Source organism: Plenodomus lingam (assembly GCF_022343315.1).
Source record: "Plenodomus lingam strain CAN1 chromosome Unknown contig_12, whole genome shotgun sequence".
Lineage (NCBI taxonomy): Eukaryota > Fungi > Ascomycota > Dothideomycetes > Pleosporales > Leptosphaeriaceae > Plenodomus > Plenodomus lingam.
Genome location: NW_027093930.1, coordinates 190,168 through 210,294, shown reverse-complemented (window position 1 = coordinate 210,294; position 20,127 = coordinate 190,168). Strand labels below are relative to the sequence as shown.

The 20,127-nt window shown below is 50.5% G+C and overlaps 9 protein-coding genes across 9 annotated transcripts; 5 read left to right on the top strand and 4 right to left on the bottom strand.

Annotated features, from left to right (window-relative positions):
• Positions 1–262: 262 nt before the first annotated feature.
• Positions 263–2,291, top strand: IAQ61_001303 (uncharacterized protein; the record flags this gene model as incomplete). Its single annotated transcript, XM_066095050.1, has 6 exons — positions 263–424; positions 482–546; positions 599–728; positions 857–1,804; positions 1,955–2,016; positions 2,111–2,291. 6 exons carry the CDS (start codon positions 263–265, stop codon positions 2,289–2,291), a joined length of 1,548 nt encoding a protein of 515 aa, XP_065954898.1.
• A 308-nt stretch (positions 2,292–2,599) lies between these two features.
• IAQ61_001302 (uncharacterized protein) lies at positions 2,600–4,408 on the bottom strand (the record flags this gene model as incomplete). Its single annotated transcript, XM_003839551.2, has 1 exon — positions 2,600–4,408. One exon carries the CDS (start codon positions 4,406–4,408, stop codon positions 2,600–2,602), a length of 1,809 nt encoding a protein of 602 aa, XP_003839599.2.
• A 1,239-nt stretch (positions 4,409–5,647) lies between these two features.
• IAQ61_001301 (uncharacterized protein) lies at positions 5,648–6,615 on the top strand (the record flags this gene model as incomplete). The annotated part of the gene is made up of 3 exons (XM_003839550.1): positions 5,648–5,747; positions 5,898–5,926; positions 6,040–6,615. 3 exons carry the CDS (start codon positions 5,648–5,650, stop codon positions 6,613–6,615), a joined length of 705 nt encoding a protein of 234 aa, XP_003839598.1.
• Positions 6,616–8,253: 1,638 nt separating this feature from the next.
• Positions 8,254–10,953, top strand: IAQ61_001300 (uncharacterized protein; the record flags this gene model as incomplete). The annotated part of the gene is made up of 4 exons (XM_003839549.1): positions 8,254–8,607; positions 8,663–9,479; positions 9,537–10,612; positions 10,675–10,953. 4 exons carry the CDS (start codon positions 8,254–8,256, stop codon positions 10,951–10,953), a joined length of 2,526 nt encoding a protein of 841 aa, XP_003839597.1.
• A 73-nt stretch (positions 10,954–11,026) lies between these two features.
• On the bottom strand, positions 11,027–13,107 carry IAQ61_001299 (uncharacterized protein). Its single transcript, XM_003839548.2, has 2 exons — positions 12,056–13,107; positions 11,027–11,996 (listed from the first exon to the last, which is right to left on the bottom strand). Exons 1-2 carry the CDS (start codon positions 12,420–12,422, stop codon positions 11,149–11,151), a joined length of 1,215 nt encoding a protein of 404 aa, XP_003839596.1. The 5' UTR covers positions 12,423–13,107; the 3' UTR covers positions 11,027–11,148.
• Positions 13,108–13,307: 200 nt separating this feature from the next.
• IAQ61_001298 (uncharacterized protein) lies at positions 13,308–13,574 on the top strand (the record flags this gene model as incomplete). Its single annotated transcript, XM_003839547.2, has 1 exon — positions 13,308–13,574. One exon carries the CDS (start codon positions 13,308–13,310, stop codon positions 13,572–13,574), a length of 267 nt encoding a protein of 88 aa, XP_003839595.2.
• A 416-nt stretch (positions 13,575–13,990) lies between these two features.
• IAQ61_001297 (uncharacterized protein) lies at positions 13,991–15,167 on the bottom strand (the record flags this gene model as incomplete). The annotated part of the gene is made up of 4 exons (XM_003839546.2): positions 13,991–14,489; positions 14,548–14,739; positions 14,802–14,916; positions 14,966–15,167. The coding sequence occupies 4 exons, from the start codon at positions 15,165–15,167 to the stop codon at positions 13,991–13,993; spliced, it is 1,008 nt and encodes a 335-aa protein (XP_003839594.2).
• A 2,061-nt stretch (positions 15,168–17,228) lies between these two features.
• IAQ61_001296 (uncharacterized protein) lies at positions 17,229–18,365 on the top strand (the record flags this gene model as incomplete). Its single annotated transcript, XM_003839544.2, has 2 exons — positions 17,229–17,444; positions 17,610–18,365. 2 exons carry the CDS (start codon positions 17,229–17,231, stop codon positions 18,363–18,365), a joined length of 972 nt encoding a protein of 323 aa, XP_003839592.2.
• Positions 18,366–18,370: 5 nt separating this feature from the next.
• Positions 18,371–19,950, bottom strand: IAQ61_001295 (uncharacterized protein). Its single transcript, XM_003839543.2, has 3 exons — positions 19,164–19,950; positions 18,795–19,108; positions 18,371–18,741 (listed from the first exon to the last, which is right to left on the bottom strand). Exons 1-3 carry the CDS (start codon positions 19,531–19,533, stop codon positions 18,508–18,510), a joined length of 918 nt encoding a protein of 305 aa, XP_003839591.2. The 5' UTR covers positions 19,534–19,950; the 3' UTR covers positions 18,371–18,507.
• Positions 19,951–20,127: the final 177 nt, after the last annotated feature.

Here is a 20,127-nt window from a genome sequence, read left to right as displayed (position 1 = left end):
CCCGTGAATAAAAATCGTGCGTCGACGCGAATACTGCAACGTGCGTATCCTGCATGAAGGCGAGAGCGACCGTTGGACCAGCGCATGAAAAGGTATAATCAACATCACTCTAGCATCATGACTGACTAGTCTTGGACTGGTGCATGGGATAAATGGGGTCTTCTGCAAACCTCCCTGCGTTTCTTTTGGGTTGCTTCAACTCTATGCAACTCGCGTTCTTTCGACTACTACACAGAATTAATTTCTACACTGAAGAGCGAGCATGGCACCAGCGGAACCGAACGCGCTGCCGTTCCATGTAAAGGGCACAGAGCCTGACTTTCCCGAGGAGCGAGAAGGATGGAAAGGGTATATCGAATGGGAAAGGTATCCAGAGAAAAAGAAGCAAGCTGCGGAGATTCTTGCGCAATATGATTTCCCTGTTGTAAGCCAAGGATGTAGGAATCTCAGCGAAGAGCGACTGATGAAGTGATACGGTTAGCCACCAGAGTTTCAGATGGTGCCCTTGCCAGACACGAATCCTGTACTTGAGGGCGTGCGTTGGAAGTACGTAGGCTCCACTCAACTTGGTCAGTACTCATAGCTGACATTCAGATAGGTATTATCACTATGCCCTGGGAAAAACGATAAAAGATCTGCCCCAAATCTCCTGGGATTATGTCAAGAAGGAGAAATCAGAAGATATGATCCACGTTCTGCAATTCCCCTACAACGGCGAGCCACCAAGAGTGAGTAAATGTCATGCCAGAAGTATGAATCTCCTATTGACCATGTCTAGAAACGTTTAGTCGAGGCATGTAATGACCCATCATCACCTTGTACATTACCGTTCCTTCCCCTAACTCCCCATATCTAGAGCGAAATCACACCCAATCCTGATCATTTTGTCCGCAACCATGGTGGAATCCCCGAAATCGATCCATCAAAATACTTCTTCGAGGTCGAAGGCCTCGTCAATCGACCAGGCACCAAAATCTCTCTCGCCAAACTGCAAGATGAATCTCTCTTCCCCCGCATGGAAACGACCGTCACCCTCCAATGCTCTGGCACCCGGCGCATTGAGCAAATCCACGACTACCCCGGCGACGGCGACGAACTCATCAACGCCCCCTGGGGCGAAGGCGCAATAGGAACCGCGCGCTATGTCGGCGTGTCCCTGAAGAAAGTCCTCAAGTATTGCGGCGGCGTTGCAGACGGAGGCAAACACGTCGAATTCTTCGGCGCAGACACGTACTTCAAAAAGGGCCAAGTATACAACTACGCCGTCAGCGTGCCGCTGCGCAAGGTCAAGGTTCACGAAGTCATGCTGGCTTGGAGTATGAATGGGGAACCATTGCCTGCCATTCACGGCGCTCCGTTGCGCGTAGTCGTCATGGGCTACATTGGGGCGAGGAGCTGCAAGTGGCTTACGAGGATCAATGTCCTGTCTGACCCATCGCTCGCTCCCGTCCAGATGAAGGAGTACATTTACTACACACCACAAATGGGCAAACAAAATGTGACGTACAGCAACGGCTTCAGTATCCAGACGATGCCTGTTTCCAGCGCCATCATGACGCCAGTGGACAAGGACGTCATCGTCCACGACGGCAAGATCAAACTCACGGGCTGGGCCTACAGTGGCAGTGGCTGGCCCGAACGCGTCGAAGTGAGTAATGATGGCGGGGGCGTCTGGTACGAAGTCCCGTATCAGAATATGAGTACAAAGTATTTCCATGCGTGGAGGACATGGTGGATGGAGATTCCGGTGGATGCCGAGGGGTGGTTGGAGTTTTGTGTTCGATGCTGGGATGATGCTTTGAATGTACGTCTTCTCTCAATTATTCTCTTTTTTTCCTTCTTGTGTTCTTCCTCCGCTCCCATAGGCCCTTACATCCTTCCCTCAAACCCTTCCCGTCTCCTCCTCCCGTTACCCCCCTATCATTCCCACCACATCACTAACTCAGTACAACAGACCCAACCCACCTTCGTCCGTAGCGCATGGAACTGGGACCTCCACGTCACTTCATCTTGCCAGTAAGTCCCCTCCCCTCTCTGCTCCCCTCCACGTCTCCCCTTTTCTTTACCACTCCCCATACCGCTAACACGAAACCCCACCCACTCCTTCTAGCCGCGTCAAACTCTACAGCGTCAACAAAAGCAAACCACAAACTGCTAAACGCCTCAAACAGCTCGAACAACACGGTGCTTCGATGCTGCCGCTGACCCGGCCTTTGCCGTTTGATCTTGAGACTGAAGAGGAGTATTTGGCGGAAATAGAGAGGCGGGGTGGGAGGGATCCAGTGGAGTAGATGTTGTTTGTGTGGTGTTTGTGTGAAGGAGAGTTTATAGGTTAATGGGGTGTTGGATGTGAGGGTCACGGTCATGGTCAAGTGCATGTAACATATAAGGCAGTTGTACTCATGCGTGCAGATCGATCATTGTTGGGTATAAACTCTGCTAACAAACATATTGGTCTGCTACGCAGACGTGAAATGAAAAAAAAAGTACGCCGTCCCAGATCCATTTCCTTTTCTCGGTCTTTCACCTCTCTCGCTCCATTTACACCCACACATCACCCACCACCCACCCACAAGCCCATTCGCCTCCCCCCATTCCATCACTGATAAAATTTCCATTGCGGCTTTTTACACTTCCAATCCTTCGTCACCTTCCCCGTCCTCTCCACAAGCCACCCACTCGTCCACTTGACATCGCTCTTTGGCGCCTTCTTCGCACCGAGACGCAACACCTTGCCTAGGTGGCACTCGCCGTCGCCAAAAGTGGTGTAGCGCCATTGCAAGCAGTCTGGGACATCGATGCAGGCTTTTTGGCAGCGGGCGGCTGAGTCACCCGCGTTGAGGAACAGGGAAGTGAGTTTGTCCCAATTGGGGGGTTGGTTGTCGTTGTCGTCGGCGGGGGCGGGGGCGCGGTTTTGATGCGGGGGTGGGGATGGGCTCGAGACTGTGGTGCTTGTATCTGTGGGGGCTGGTATGGTTTGCGTGGATGTAGGCTTTTTTTCATCTTCCGCGGTCTCTTCACTGGGTCGAAGGGACTCGGGAGATTTCTCCTCATCTTGCTTGCCCTGTTCTGTTTTCTCCCTCTCTGCCTCCACTTCGTGCTTCTTCTTCTCTGCTTCCTCCTCTTCATGTTTCTTCTTGCGCTCTTCTTCTTCTTTGAGTTGCTTCTGGCGACCCTGCGGCGCGACAATCTTCGTGTCAGTACTGAGGTTGTCCCAATCAACTTTTTGTGCTTCCATGTGCGAGGCCACGTAGTCAGCGAAGGCGTCACGGTACAAATAGGGTTCCTTCCAGCCCTTGGCTGCTACCCATTTCTTCTCATTTTCCCACATGCCTTTGAGATCGTCGCCAAGCACATGGTGCCATGATATAGCAGGCGAACACCAGATCTTTTTTGTGTAGTCAAGTGTGCTTGGCTGTTCAGTCTGGAGCATTGGCCAGGAGGTGTAGAGTTCAACATGTGCATCGTTGAGCGCCTTGGTCAGGAGTAGATCACCGCAACATTCCTTGGCGACCTGTGGCTCCCATTTCGACTCATATAACTCGTCGTAAGATTTGGCATATCGTCGCATGGCAGCCTGGGATAGTAGAATGCCCGAGCCTCGCTGTGCAATCTGGACCCCGCCCATGTAGGTGGGTGCTCCGCTGTGATATGGTATCCGGTAATCGAGTCGTCCCGCCCACTGCAGGAGATTGGTCCAGCTCAGACTCGTGTCGGCTTCGATGAAAATGAAGAACCTCGCACTGGGTCGTAGGTGGTATGCTTGATACACCATGGGCAAGAACTTCCACTTGTCCAACGCCTTGGTCTTGGCCATGTCAGGCTCGTGTTCGGTGTCTGCATGCATGAGCTGGTATTCGTGGAATTCTTCGTAATTTCGCTTCGTGTCACCGCTGATGGGCTCGAGGGCATTGTGCACCGTGTAGCCGTTGATTTCGCCCGAATGGTCGCTGAAGATGGCAAAGTTGGGTACGCATTCAAGCAAGCTCTCGAGGTGTGTTGGTAGTCTGCTCTTGATTTCTGCTTTTGACGTTTTCATGACGACCATGATATGCCGCGCGCCCGGTGCATCCTTGCAGAAGTCGGCGACACCGTGTGTAGGCGGTTGTATGGTTTCCTTGTAGGGCTCAGATACTGTTCCATTCATCCTATCTTTCCACCGAACACCATCCTTGTCATGCTCCGGTACGCTCGTCGCCCCTGGAGCAATACTTCTATGTGCTGTCGTGTGTGTATATGGCGTGGTGGATGGCAGGGTCACAGTAGACGCAATCTCCTGGCCATGGTGGTCGATTATAGGCAGCGCAGGCGCCGCAAGCGGTCTCGACAGTCCAAATGTCCAGAGAAGGATCACGAGCGAAGAGGAGAGGACGATGATGGCCAGGCGTGAAGGGGTGAAGATAGGCATGGTGGCGGTAGGGCAGGGGTGCTGCGACCAGCCGTCGCCCAACTTGAGGACACGCACAAGGCCGCTGGGGTTGTTGTGGTGATCAATGGTGCTTGGTAGGCGAATTTCTCTAGGCCAGCGACAGGGCGCATGTCATGTGTCCATTGTGTCGTCAATGTGAAGAGGGAGACTTGCGTGGGCGCGAGAAATGGAGGGTAGATACTTAGGTACTTCAATCCTGCAGGTCCTTCCCGGCGGCTGTGGCGCACCGTCTGACAGTGCCACCTCCTCGCGCGGCTCCATGACGGCCTTTCCAACAGGACACGTTAATTGAAGTCGGGAGGAGGTAGCCACTGGCAGGATCCATAATGGAGCACTGGAGACCGATGTTTAAGCGCAGATGGAGTATGTACATATTATGCCATGCTTACATCATGTACAGAGGTTCCTACAAAATTACCGGTACAGGTGATCCGTGAAGAGATGCATGTAATTTTCCTCAGCGACAGACGATGCTTTGTCCCAATTTGTGATAGCTGGCACTTATACCAGGAAGAAAAATAAATATTCATGCGACAGTTTGCATTCCTACCAGAAAAGATCCATGTGTTCATGTTCAGGCTGGATTGGACTCGAAAGTTGTATGCGACGTTGCTCTTCTCGAGTACCAGACTAGTACGAAATTATTAAGAGAAAGCAGGACGAGTTGATGGATGCAAGCGAACACTTGACACACTTCAACCGCATCTCCAAAGTGAAGGAAGCTGTGGCAAGATCAATGGCAGATGCGATTTGGCATGAAGCATGGACTAAGCATACCAGCTCTCGCAACAAAGATCCTGTGGCTATTATATGTGACATACTAGTGGCACAAGTGGGCGTGTGACCTAGTTGTTGCGCTGTTTGTTCAATAGAATACAAGGAGATTTGAAGATAACGGACTCTCTGTGACGGTTGACATTGGGAAGCTGAATAGGTTGGAGATATTTAGTAGGAGAGAAAGGGAGGGACCGAGTATTATTCTAGGATGCCACAACAACCTTGAAACCAATTTAACAGAAGATTAGTGCATGCAGAAACACATTCAAGTGTGACATATAATACCTTCATGGCCGTACATCTCTTATAAGTGTGTGGGTGTTAGAGCGTCACTGAGCGGTGGCCAAAGCGTTCACGCGTCGCTGGAATCCTGGTCGACGCCTGGGCGCGTTCCGATAGCTTCGGCCTGCATCTTCCTCCCTACAACAAATCCATCGCGCCATGAACGATCGACGATCGCCTCAAGAGCACATGGACGTCGAGAGAAGATCTTCTTCACCGAAGCGCAAGAAGATACGTCAAAAGTACGCCCCCAAAGCATGTATGTCCCCTCTTCGTTTTTGTTTGATCATTTCTTGGCATGTCCAACATTCTCGCAGCATTCCGACCGTTCCGTGCCCTTAGCGGTACCAGGTTCACTGCTCGACGACCTCTTTGATCTGCAAGAGGGAAGACTGACTTGGGAACGTAGGCGTATCTTGTAGACGCTCAAAGCTCAAAGTACGTGATGCACATTGCGCCTGCTCAATCCCAGGGCTACTCGCTTTCTCCAGGGGGAGAGATATGCCTCCAAATGTACCCATATAATCACAGCCAAACTAAATATTGAGCAGTGCTCTGGCGAGAACCCCTGCCAGCGATGTATCGACAATGGAAAACGGTGCTTCTTCTCAGAAGACCAGACGGCGGCTGAAGCCCTCCAGAACCTCAGCCGCTTGACACCTACGCACACGCCGTCATCCACTCTTGTCGACAATAACAATCTACCCTCGAGGAATCCACTGCCACGTAACGAGGCTCTGGAACGGCGGGAAAGCGACGTCAGCATGGCTGATATGCCCTTGGAAGCCCGCATGGCTCGGCTCGAATCGACCATGGATGCGCGTATGTCCCATTTCGAGAGCACAATAGACGCCCGCGTGGCGCGCTTGGAAACCACAATGGACGCTCGCATGGCTCGCATTGAGATGATGATGGAAGCAATCATGCACGATCGAGGCATGAGTATACCGCCGTTACCAGGAGGTATCGACCGCAATGACAGCAACAGTGACGGCTTTCGATATGGAAGCTCCTTTGATCCAGTCGACCCCATTAACCCTGCCCTCGCTCACATTGGACAACAGTCGACCTACTATCTTCCCATGCCGCCTGGAGCCCCTCCTCCATCTGACCACTCGACATCATGACTGCTCGTTCCATCCCTCCATCATGCAATTTTGAACCAGCAGTTCCATGCTTGTCATCCAGGCATCCACAAAGCAGCATCTTCCTGAAGAATTGCGCGTCAGCCAAGACCAAATCCAATATGGAGTTGATGATATCATGCTGCTTCCCTTCAAAACACGTTCATTGGCGACCCGATCCCGGACTTGGTTCTATCTATCAGCGACGCAGGACAATCGAGGTATATGGTGAAAAGCGAATGGCCTTACGAGGTTGACGTGGTATACAATGAGACTGCTTCATCTAACTTAGCTGGAAAAACTGTCAATTCTGGTTGGCCGCAAAACTATGGCCGGTGATTTCTTGGTCCGATTGACCGACTCTCCATGATGATTTCCTAGGCCCGAAGGACCGAATTCCCACATGTCGATTTGCTCATCAACATAGCAGATGGCGCATTTCTCTGACAATCATGTTACGTCTATGCATGCTTCTTATCTTCTTCTCCCGTTTATTTTCGATAGTGGTCTTCTTTTCTTTTTCGGCTAGAAGTTCGTACATGTATGCAAGCTCACCCGGATCAGGCCGAGATCTGGTCGACATGGAAAGTTGTCTTTGCTGTATGCTGTCTTCTATCATTACTTCTATCTACTACCGCTTGCTCAGATACCCAAACACACCGTACTACCGTACTGAGTGTCATGCAGCGTATCTTCTAGAACACAACTGTGATCTTTCTACTCTCTCGGAAAAGTTGCAGATACATGAACTTGCGGCTACACTTACATTTGGTGTCACTGCCTCCGAATACAGCCGTTTGTTTCGGTCAATTGCGAGCGGCGATTCGCTGACAATCAATTCCCCATTTTGCAGTATTTCATCACTCAAGTAACAGCCGCTCTCGACTGACACCTGACACCTTGCATACTGTGGCTCGATGGAACAACGATCATGAAGATAACTTTGACTATGTGATCATGAATCATAATACTATCGTTTGCCCTACGAGCGAGCCTCGGTATCAAGCTTTGTCAAGAACTGCGCTATGAAGCCACTAACAAACAAGTCCCGCCGAGGTGGCACGGCTTATACCCGATAAGCTATGATCCCGTTCATACACTAAGATAAGAAGGTGCCATTGGAAATTAAGCGTTCCAATGTTGGGTATTTATGTCAAGAACTTGTGGGGTACACGGTGGTAGGGCCGAAATTGTACCGGTACAGATACCAAATCCAGCTCTCAAGACCAAGCTGGTGATGTGTCGTATAAAGAAGCAACACCTGACCAGCAAGGCCACAAGACTGTGAGTTCTATCGTAATCATTTTCATTTACGGTAGCATCTTTGTAATCTCCTAGGTTATCTAGGTAGAGACTTGCCGCTGCTCAATTACGGCGTGGTAACAAGCAGGCAATGTACGCAGACCTAGCGCGTGCCGATTATCGTGCTATGTTGCATGGCCGACAGGTGGCCGGCCTTCGAACCAAAAAAGGGAAACGGCTGTCCAGATAACCTATCGTGGCTCCCTTCGCCGCGATACGAAGTGCGACAGTGTACCGTTGAGCAGCAGATCAAGGACATAAGGCGGTGCTTATTCCCCACCGGCGCCCAAGTTTCACCTTTGACTTGACTATTCTCTTCCTCGTTGTCTCATATCCAAGATGTCGTCCAGCAAACGCTTCAGTAAGAGGCTGGGCTTCAAGAGGACCAAAACCGGCCAAGAGCCCATCAGTGTGACTGAACTATCCTCAACTGAAAGCAACGTAGAGCAGACTCGCCGCAAGGACGCAGTCGCTGGCCACGGAGATGTAGATCCCGTCATTGACGAGGTCATTCGCGACATCAGCGAAACAGAGGCGAACCGACGCCTTAATGTCTTCCGTCGTGAACACAGATGGGACCCGAATATGCCAGATGATGCCATTGAGATGGTTGATGTCTTTACCAGCGCTCATGACCACAAAGGCGAGGCAAAACTTGTTGGGGAGGTCATCGAGAACTCACCGTACCCTGAAGTAAGTTACAGTACCTGCAACGCTCCGACATATTTCGCGGCTCACCTTCACTCAGGTCCGCGCCGTCGTGAAAAACTACGATGAAGATGTCTCAGCGAATACTATCCGAGCATGGATAATTGGTCTCTTGTTGACTACGATTTGCTCATCAGTAAACTCCCTGTTCTTGCTGCGTTATCCGATCATCTTCATTGGCCCGTACGTTGTTTTGCTGGTGGCATATCCCATTGGCCTCGCCTTCGCAAGACTCCTGCCAAACAAGGAGGTCAAGTTCTTTGGATCAAAGACCAATCTAAACCCTGGCCCGTTCAATGTGAAGGAACATGTTATCATCGTCGCAATGGCCAATGCTGCATTCGGTGGTGGGTCTGGTTATTTCATCGATACGATTGTTTCACTCAAGAAGTTCTACCACTTTGACACAACCCAGTTTGGCTGGGGATTCAACATACTCTTTGCCTTAGCCACACAATGTATGGGATTTGGTCTGGCAGGTTCTGCCCGAAAGTTCCTTGTTGAACCTGCAGCCATGATCTGGCCCGGCGCTCTCGTCAACGTCGGCTTTTTGTATGCGCTGCATGATCACAGCCCCAGTGATCCTTCCAAAACCGATGGATGGTCTATATCCCGTTATAGATGGTTCATGTACATCATGGCCGGCATGTTTGTTTGGTCTTGGTTCCCCGACTTTATCATTCCCGCGTTCAGTTACTTTGCCTGGGTTACCTGGGCCAAGCCTAATAACGTTATCGTCAACCAGCTCTTTGGACAAACTACCGGTATCTCGCTTGGGTTCCCATTCACTGGCTTTACCCTCGATTGGGCTCAGATCAACGGATTTTATGGTAGTCCGTTGATTAGTCCTTGGCACGGTACGTAGGATTCTGTGCAATTCGTGTACGCCAAGAATACTGATTTCATACTCTTAGCGCATGCCAACACTGCAATTGGTATCATATTCTTCGTTTGGTTACTCATACCAGCGCTGAACTACTCCGGTGTTTGGTACGGAGATTATGTCCCAATCTCGCAAAACGGCATTTTGGACAACACTGGTGCGATCTACAACATCTCCCGGATTCTCACCCCCGAGCACATTGTCGATCCCGTCAAGTATGAGGAATATTCCCCTCTATTTCTTTCCACCGCTTTTGCGCTGGCCTACGGATTGAGCTTTGCTTCCATCGCTGCTCTTCTTAGCAACACCTACCTGTTCCATGGTGCTGAGATCTGGCGCCGCTGGCGATCGTCGTCTGGCGAACTTGACGACGTGCACATGAGAATCATGCGCAAGTACAGATTGGTGCCTACTTGGTGGTACATAGCGCTATTCCTAGTCATGCTCGCATTTGCGTTCGCATCCGCTCTCGCTTTCCCAACTGGCATGGCATGGTACTCAGTCGTTCTTTCTGTTGCCATTGCAGCCGTTTGGACAGTACCTATTGGTATCATCCAAGCCTTCACCAATATCCAACTTGGCCTTAATGTTTTCACCGAGTTCATCATCGGCTACCTTCAGCCCGGTCATCCCATCGCCATGATGATGTTCAAAACCTTTGGCTACATCGTCATGAACCAGGCGCTATACTTTTGTCAAGATTTGAAGATGGGCCACTACATGCATGTTCCCCAGCGCACTCTCTTTGCCGCCCAATTGGTTGCTACCATTTGGTCGACACTCTGCCAGCTCGCGACGATTGAGTGGGCCATGGGTGCTATCAAAAACGTTTGCACCTCTGAAGCTTCGGGCTACTTCACCTGCGCCTACATCAAGACATTCTACAATGCTAGTGTCATCTGGGGCGCCATCGGTCCCAAGCACCTCTTCTCTGGCATTGCAGTCTACAAAGAACTCCAGTATTTCTGGCTCATTGGGTTTGCATCTCCCTTCCTCGTTTACGGCCTTGCTCGCATGTTTCCCCATGTCTCGTGGATTCGTCGGCTGAGTATGCCTGTTATTTTTGCGTGCATGGGATACGTTCCCCCATATTCTGCCATGAATATAGTGAGTGCACTTCTATTCTTTCTCAATAAAGCATACATACACAAGACTAATGGTGATTATAGTTGTCTTGGGTTTTAATCGGTTACATCTTCAACAGGTTCATTCGGAACAAATACCGGGGCTGGTGGATGCAGTATAACTACATTACCTCTGCTGCTCTGGATGTTGGTCTTGCTCTCTGCGCCATCATTATCTTCTTCTGTGTCCAGTTGCCTGGTGCTTCAATGCCCGAATACTGGGGTACCACAATTGTGGGCAAAACTCTCGATGGAGCGGGAGCGGCTGTTAGAAAGACTGTTGCTGATGGCGAGTACTTTGGCCCTAGGACATGGAAGTGGTAAGTAATCATGTGAGGGATTGCTGTATAGCACATCTTGAGAGCGAGGCACTTTAACGGAGGAGAATAAGGGAAGTGTGAATGCGTGCATGTTGAAAGAAGTTCATGGTTGTTACGATATAAGAGCTAATTGATTCCTCGTTATGATTTTGATAAATCTCTAATTTGACTCCTCCTCCATATTTTGGCGTCGAGATGTTCAACGTCCGTTGCCGTTGTAAGCCACAAGGTTGGCAGCACCCTGGCCGTCGGTAACACGTCCAGGTGTGGCCAAAGCAATGACTCTCGCCCTGACAGCCGCAGCAGTCGACAAACCCTCCAATCCACGGAGGTAAGACACCAAACCAGCAACATGGGGGCAAGCCATGGAGCTTCCAGTCAGCGTAGCGGTGGCAGTGTTGCTCTGGAAGTAAGTGGAAACGACACCGGTACCGGCAGCCCAGATGTCAACTGCAGGCCCGTAGTTGGATGCGCCAGCGCCGTTGTAACGGGCGTCGTTGGTGTTCAGGTTACCGACGGTAAGGGCTTCGGGAGAACGGGCTGGGGAACGGGTGGAAGCAAGGGTGTTTTCGTTTCCAGAAGCGACGACGGCGAGAACACCCTGGCTCCATGCGGCGGTGATGGCAGCGTCCCAGGCGGCGGATCCGATGCCACCGAGAGACATGTTGATGACTGCGGAGTTGGTGCGGCGCTTGGAAACGATGTCGTTTACAGCCCATTGGAAACCAGCAATGACAGTGGAAGAAGGCGAGCTGTTCGTTTCGAAGACCTTGACAGCAATGAGGTTGGTCCTCTTGGCGACACCGTAGGTGCGGCCACCGACTGTACCGGCGACGTGGGTGCCGTGACCTTGGTTGTCGTTGTTGTTGGTGTTGACGGCGTTGAAGCCCCATGTTGCGCGGCCCTCGAAGTCATTGTGAGTGATTCTGATGCCAGTGTCGACAATGTAGGAGAAGGTGCCTGCACCGGCAGTGTCGTCGTAGATGTAGCTGGTCGCTCCGCGGGTGCGAGAGGAGATGCTTCCAAGTCCCCAAGTAGAGCTGCTTTCTGGGTCTGCATTAGCCATAAAGGTCTAAATAGTGGAATATATATCCGGTTGGTCTTACGGGTCACCAATGCACTGGTGGTCATCATGTGGTCCTGCTCCACGAGAAGAACCTCAGGAAGAGACTTCAGCTCCTCCACGGTCTGGGAATCAAAGGCTCCAGCGTAGCCCTTGAAGTCACCAAATTGGTACTCGCGCTCAATACCAGCGCTTGCCTCTTCATCTGTACGACGAGCGAGGTTGCGTGCATGAATGGCACGGACTGTCTCGTGATGCGCTGTGATGGAGGCCATGTCGGTCTCTGGCTTCAACACGACGATGTACTTGTCGGGAATCAAGTTCTCCTGACGAGGTGCGAGTGGAGCAGCTTGCGCAAGGAACGGAGCTGCTGTCGCCGCTGCGGCGAGAAGACGGGTGAAGAACTGCATCGTGAAGTCGACCGTGCTGGATTGTGCTGGAGTGAAGGTAGTGGAGTGAGGATGTCCAATATCAACATTGCATTACCTTCCTGACTTTATACACATCGCGATGACAACTACTCTTCTGCAACCTGTACATGTCGTTGTTCCTGTCCACTGCGCTATTCTCTCTCCAGGCAAAGCGAATTTGCCAAGCAGCCTTGTCAGTCTTGACTTCTGCCATCTTGAGAAATAGCCTCCGTGCAATAAGTAGGCTGGGCAGCGCAATCTGATAGGAAGTTGTGGTGCCCTGCAGATGGACGACGTTCTCTCCGGATGTAGTGGATGGAATGGCGCAAGTGCCAAGTGAAGCAGTATGGGACAAATGCCGGGGTATATAGTGTCCTAAGTATCCCTCACAATATCACCGCACCACTAAAAATGCTCCATCCATCTTCCTCCTGCCGCTTTGAGCGTCCGAACCGCCCACATCTAAATGTGCCGAGCGGCATCGCGGGGCATGTCGACTTCAAGGGCTTTGGTAGAGAGCGATTTTGGGTGTCATGAAACCTTGCTAATACCTTTAATCAGGGGTGTCGAAGGCACGATGTGGTCTTGGAAGCGGCGCGCGGTAGGATATCTTAGTGTTTTGATATCGCGGAAAGATGAAAAGAGCAGTTCCAAGACTGTAGTCTCCTTTACTCATTGTCCCAGAGTAGAAGGTAGCAGCATAGATACGATTTTGTCCTGTTGCGGAAGTCGCAGCTTGTGATGCGCGTGATATAGTAGCAAGCATCTTATGGAAAGACGGTGTCGGTTGGATAGATGGGATTGCTGCATCGGCCACTCCCAGGTGCACTGACGGGTTTGAACATCACTCGTATGTAAAATGTGTAGAAGAAGTCAATGGCCGCAATGTCAGCAGATATGTACTTCCTTCGTACGCCGGAATCCGACGATTATGATCGATGTTTTCGTGCCTTGGTGAGGGAGATCATCCGCGCAGTCACCACCATTGGTGGATCCGCAGCCAAAGGGCTAGCGCTGGTGCATTCGAGTCAGCCACATCTTTCTATGCTGTTCGCGCTTACAAAATCGACCTGCTCGAAAGCGTATAGACTGACTGAGTCTGCATCATCTGGCTTCATTTGCTATCAGCCTGATAACCTGATAGTGCATTAGGTCTTCTTGGAACGCCGACGATTTGCTTGTAGTGTATACATTTATCTCTCTCAAACAGCCTGATTCTGGAAGGCAGGTTACCCCCTTCTCGCATCTCTTCATGTTCGCCATCTGCAATAACAGCCGTACGATTGTTTCTTTCGACAATAGCTCCACACTGCTCAAGATCAGCTGATCGATAAGACGACCTCATAGGTTGAAGGTCCAGCTCGAGCGCATGGATTCAGCTTTTCCTTCAACCTCTTCGCATTGCTCGTTGACGGCTTGGGCTTAGATATGAGCTTAGGAAGCTTCACCTCCGTAAAGCACTGGAAAAGTCTGGAGATAGTAATGTACGTGGTTGAATTATTAAATCATTGTCGTCGTTTCGAAGTATTAAATCATCGTCGTCGTTGTGAGATGTAGGCCGAGCGCTTTCATATCTTCGTTCCCAATGTCTCGTATCGTGTTTCCACAAGAATTCCTTCTATACTCGTATTATCCGTTCTACTCGCAGTATCGTTCAATTCCGTCCATACTCGCGTAGCATATCCTTCGCTTCCGTCCTCTCCAACTGCGTAAGTTCTGACAGTGTTCTTCGTATTCATATGGCTCTTTGTGTACGTGTCGTTCTCGTTGCGATTTTGGGCGAGTGCGTAAATGGTAGGAGTCACAGCAACGATGACTGCAAACAGTATCTCTAACGAAGCCCATAGAGTATGCGCGCGCTGCGCACGTGAATTCTTGCCCTGAATTATCCGCAGGATGCTGATGGCGATGAGAAAGAGTCCGATACTGAATAGGAAGAGAATTCGAAGGCGTTGCATCGCGGGGATTTTAACGAACAGAATGAGGGAGCACGGTACTGCCATCAGTATGACATCGGTGATGATGTTGCAGATTTCGTAGGTGAAGAGCCAGATGTTGCCCACAACACTGCAATGATTAGCATTTACCTCAACAGGACTACAGGTAGGAACTCAATGCATCGTACCATTCTCCTGGGTCTGGGAATATCTGCCAGTGTCGCTGAAATGGGTGACATTCTACGAACACGGTCGTGATGGAAACAACAAAGGTGACACCCAGAACAGTCCAGAAGACGTAGAGAATTTTGCGCTCGTACGGCATCTTCATGATAAGTCGTCCAAGTAGATCGAGAACTGCCATCTTCAGAGACCAAAGGCTATTTGCGTAATCAGATTGTCGTGGTCTGTCAAATTCATTGATTACGTCAAGTCTACTTACACACACATCAAAAGCGACCGAGTGACCAGCACCAGTTTACTGCCCGTAATGATCTTGGATGCCTTTTTCGAGTACGCATCTTGAAGTAACAGGCTCCTGTCCTCTAGCGATATTACTGCTCTGTGGTTAACATTTTATAGTATGTAGTGCATGGTGAGACTCACCTCTTGTTGATCCATAGAGCAGGAGGAAGTGATTAGCCAACAATCTCCCCAGGATGAATATCGCTGCCGATAAACACCAGTAGTCGCCGCGCGTCACAGACTGCCCTCGAACTCGTCGCAACACTTGTCGAATGAAGATCAATGCAACAGACAGCATCAGACAAACCCACATCGACACTGTGGATTGAGAGTCGAGTGCCATTATGCCAGATCGATTTTGCGTGCCTGCGTGTTAGATCGATGGCAGTTGAACCGAGCTCCGTAGAGAGCGTTGGAAGTTGCATGCATAAGAAGTATGCTTCGCCAGGATTAGAACTGACACCTTCCATATAACCAGTATGCGTCAGCGCCGATCCAGGACAGAAGACGCACGCCTTCTCGCTTCCGAGCCATATTTATGGATAGCTATACATAAACGGTCATACGGCCGGCCATAATGTAATTGGCGGGATACATGCCAGGCAGCTTGTGGCGTTCTCTTAGACAGCGGGAAGTCATCCACTCGCAAGGAAAAACACGTGGTTCGTCTGACTTTGCACAGCTAAGTACCCTTCCAGAGATCATCCCGAAATTTGCTTTGCAGTGAAGCGGTGACGACTCATCCATGGCTTTTCAAACTGTCCAATAGCTAGTATTCCAACGAGTCAATCATATGCCACCGCATAGACCGAATAGAAGGCAATAATCGTCGTATAAACCGTTGGGCCGGAGGCGAAGGCAAGTGATCTGCCTTCAGACATGTGCCGGGATAGCCAAGATCGCTGGTTGGATTTCTCAGCGCCCAGCTGCTGTTGCGTTGTTGTATCTGGAGACGCTGCAACTGGATAAACTCGCAGTCTTACACTCTCCATCACTGTGCAGAGCACTGTCTTCCCCCATTCGTGATATCCCATATGCCCATAGAATGGAGTCTTCTTCTTTCACTGGTAGAGGTCGCTAACACGAAAGATGTTGTCCCGCTGCTTTACAGGAAGCCATCTCGCCTATCGAAAAGGGCCGAAAATGTCGTTTTTTTCGGCGGAAGCAGTGAATCTTGGCGGTACCTGGTTGCTTCGTTTGGATCGGGATTTCCATCTCATTGGGCTGAAGTCATAGGAGAACGATCGTTCCCCACAGTCTAACCTACCATGCCATGCACCCCAGTTCTAACCACATTGTACCGCGGTAATCCAGCCGGCCCACGTGTGGCTCCCAGATTTCCTCAAGCGATGGCGAGTACAAAGTGCCAGACCGGGAAATGATGCGGCAGCCATCGATTCAGTAGCCGAGCGAAATTTGATGCCGGACCCGCTTGGAAGACTCAGTCAGTCACGTGATTAAGTTAGCTCCTTGCCCCGACGGAGTAGAACGACACAGATCCCACTAAAACCTCGTGTTCATGTCAAGATAGCTCTTCCTGTGAAAAGATATCTGTGACATCTGCCTTGGAGTCTTTTTGAAAATTCGTTCCCTTCCTACCGGTACTCTCGATTGCCCAGTCCCTTGTGACACATGTCGCCGTATCGAAATACGGATAGGCACTTTCAATATCGGGTAGGTACCGGTATCAGCCAGGCCCGTCAACGATGCAACCACCGAGAAGCCTCTTCCAGAAGGATGTTGTACAACGACCGGAATGGGCTATCCCAGGTGCAAGATATACGAGACGCATGTGCGCCTGCTGCATTTACGACTCATGGGGAGCGTGCTTCCTGACTCTGCCTGGTTGTAGGTAAGCAAGCTTGAGGGAACCAAGATGTCGTAGAGTCCAACAACTAGTCGATATTTGCATATTCATGTGCTATCTGCCATGAGCTCTGAAGCCCTCAAGATTCGAACCTGGAAATATCCAAGAGGGACTGATTCACCCTGAAGCATACTCTGAGATACAACAGGCATATAACAGTGCCTAGACCACACCATGAGAACTAGTTCTGCATAGAGCCTTCCATTTCGTAGTTGTTCTTGCATCAATGGGGTATGCGCCTTCCACAGCTCCTCGATAATCCCGTTGCTCTCAGTTTAGTGAGACATGTCGCACTTACGCCTTCGACCTCGCTGAGCGGGTCCCTTTCCAATCCCTATTCTTAACGCTCATTCCTCTGATGCTGTGACGACCATGGTACTCAATCTACTGGCAAAGCACGGCTTCCGCGGCACATTTCGTGTGTTGTTCTCGCCCGAGACCTCGGTTGAGGAGCAGTCTAGCAGATCACGACTACAGTTCGTGTATGCACGGAAACGAGACAGTGGCGGGAAAAAAGGACGTATTGGTGTCTACCAAATGATACAGGACATGAGGGACATACGTGGTAGGCGAAGAATATACGTCAATATCGAAGAGAACCCAGACCATAATGGTGTTGATTTCTGTGCGAGATTCGTCGGCATTCAGCAATCCCTTGAGTATAAACAATGGCCATCTACGCGGTCGACAGGAAGAAAGGAAGCTCAACAGAAGAGAAAAGTCAACCAGGCCAAAAGCCGAAACCATGCAGAAGTAAATGCGACTTGTTTGCAACCACAGAGGAAGAATGACTACGCTAACCCTCATTGCACCTGTTGTCGGTCATGTGGAAAGGCAATCCTGAAGTCCCATCGAAGCGAGGTCAATGTTTCACACCCACAATAACGAACAGAATCTAGTCCTGAACACACAAGCCAGCGGCACCGAAAGAAGGTGTTCACAGCAACGTCGATTGGGCCTAAGTGTTCAGAAACGTCACCCCTGTTCCACAGACTCTCTCGCGCATCGTTGGCAGGACCCGCACCTGGCAAACATGACAAGAATGTACCCGACAAGAGTAGTATCCGGATTGTAAACCAAGGAAGGCTCGTTGAACAAAGGGATAACCCATCCACACCATTGAACCCACCAAACAGCCCCTTCGTACAGCCGATGCTGACACAGCAACAATCTGCCACACTGGTCTTTGGACAGGAATTTCGGGCAAACCGTCGAGCAGCGGGTGATTCGATTGAGCTCAATTCTGCGTCTATGGGTTCCAATGTTGGTCAAGGCTCTCAGACTGTGGGGGAAGATATTGTTGTACACGCCGCGACATCAGGATCGGAACCTACCGGTATGGCCGGGCCTCAAGACTCTTCTTCGCAAGTTTCGGGTGGCTTGATTGATTCTGGGACTGATGAGAGCCTACCTATCACTTCCAAGTTCACATACCCTTCACAAGCACCGTCTGCGAATATTTTCGCCAGGTCTAGGACCTCGCGGCATGTCAATCGGCCAGCAAGCTATAAAATCAATCGACCGCGAATGTTTGGTACTTTGATGTCACCACCTTCGCCACAGACTGGGCTCAGAGTGTCTGAAGCCTCACGCCATCTTCTATCGAACAGGCACAGTCGTTTGAAAGGGAAAGCGGACTCGGAGATGGCACTGTATGCACTGGCAAAGCGATAGAAATAGTCGTTTTGTTGTTATTTGAGAGCTGATAATCACAGAGGCCATGTCCTAGTAGAACACGGTCGGAACCAAGTGGGTATTACGCAAGGACGATTAAACATGTACGAGAAGTCAAAATCAGAGCACAGCTGCCCTTGATTCAGCGTACTACGTATGGCTCACCGTGTGTACCTCCATCTGATCCTCTCTTATCCGCATTCTGGTGTATGTCATCATCATCTGAATCCCTCGCTGATCTATCGTCGGAGTCTGACGCATCCGATGCACCTACAGCTCGTCTGGGCATGGCAATACTTGCGCGATTCGAGGTCGAGCCTGTACTCTTGTCATCAGGATATATCTTGTTCACCAGGTACTGTGCGATCTGCCAATTCTATCATGGTGTCAGCAAGTGTTTTCATGCGAAAATGCATCACAGGGGCATACCACGTATCCGCCCTCAACGTAATACCTCCACCTCTCCGAGCTTCCCAGGTATACGAGGATCTCCCAGGGTAGTTCATCGCAATCGAACTCCCAGAATGTCATGTATTGAAACACCGCTTTGAGATCCCTCTCTTCATACTCCTGATTTTTGAATGATGACGTGTTGTCGACTCTGAATAAACGCATGCGAAGGAGTTCCGGGCTTTCGAGCATGCCAGGTGCAAATTCTTCTGTGAACCATTCCACAAACTCATCGTGTACCGCATCGACTGGTTGCCAACGCACAACAACCCACATCTGAATATCTTGCTCATCTGTGAGAAGGGTAAGCTGACGTGAACCTCTGGGACTGATTGAAGATATGCATACCTCCTCGCCAATCATCCCCTAACCAGCCTGCAAACTCTGTGTAGATCCGTGAATGCACCCGTGCATCTTTAGGAAGCTTGTCTGGAGCCGGGCGTAATTGCACCTCAAGATCTTCAGTGGATTGGCCATCCGGTAGGTCGTACACTGTCATAAAGGTCCCATGGATGGCGGCGACCTCTTTGAATGCGTTGTCTTCTGCCTTCTCTGCAATTTTTGCCGTGGTCCCGAGTTTCCCGACGACGGCTGGTATGTGCGAATCCCCGTACCACTGGTCGGCATCGGCATCGTTACGGAAATCTGTCCAAACGCATGCTATGCTCGACATGGTAATCTTCGTGGACTCCTGGGTGCGTAATCGATGAGCAAGCATCGGAGAAGAAGTTCAGGGCGCCCTGAAAGGATGCTGTGCATGTGAGGTCTTGAGCGGCAATGCAGGTTAGCCCACAAATATGCGATGATGCGGCGGAGTTCTTGTCCAAGGGAAGATTCGGATAACGCGCAAGGTTCCTGCCCCTGAACCCAATCACCATTCCTGATTATGACTGATATGATGCATCAGGAGCCATTTCAAGACGTGGTATAGCTCGAATGAGAAAAAGCGCGGGAGCGGGCCGATGTGAGGGCCGCTTGCTGGCTCCCGGTCCCTGCATCGTCGCAGCTCAGCTCTCGAGTCTCAATGCTCGCCAAGGCAGACTTATAGTTTAATCCGTGGTTTGCAAGCCAAGGCTCTTCGCGTAAGATATCCTCAAAAGCAATTGTAGTTACTGTTCGATCTCATGCATCAGTGATGACCGTCAATCAAAAACAGAGTCAAAGCGATCAGCCTTCGAGTCAGACACTAACATGGGCCTCGGTGTAGAGCCAATGGCAGAGAAGAAACTACGAGCGCGTGATTAGTAACGAGTAATGTGAGCTCTGGATATGTGAATATTATCTAGGGACATAGTACCCATGACCCTTCGTC

Coding starts and splice junctions, on each gene's coding strand:
- IAQ61_001299 (XM_003839548.2), bottom strand. CDS start 12,422: ATGCAGTTCTTCACCCGTCTTCTCGCCGCAGCGGCGACAGCAGCTCCG. Junction 11,997..12,055: donor CACCAGTGCATTGGTGACCC/GTAAGACCAACC, acceptor ATGCAGACCCAG/AAAGCAGCTCTACTTGGGGA.
- IAQ61_001295 (XM_003839543.2), bottom strand. CDS start 19,533: ATGCTTGCTCATCGATTACGCACCCAGGAGTCCACGAAGATTACCATG. Junction 19,109..19,163: donor AGGGGATGATTGGCGAGGAG/GTATGCATATCT, acceptor CCCTTCTCACAG/ATGAGCAAGATATTCAGATG. Junction 18,742..18,794: donor ACGTTGAGGGCGGATACGTG/GTATGCCCCTGT, acceptor ACACCATGATAG/AATTGGCAGATCGCACAGTA.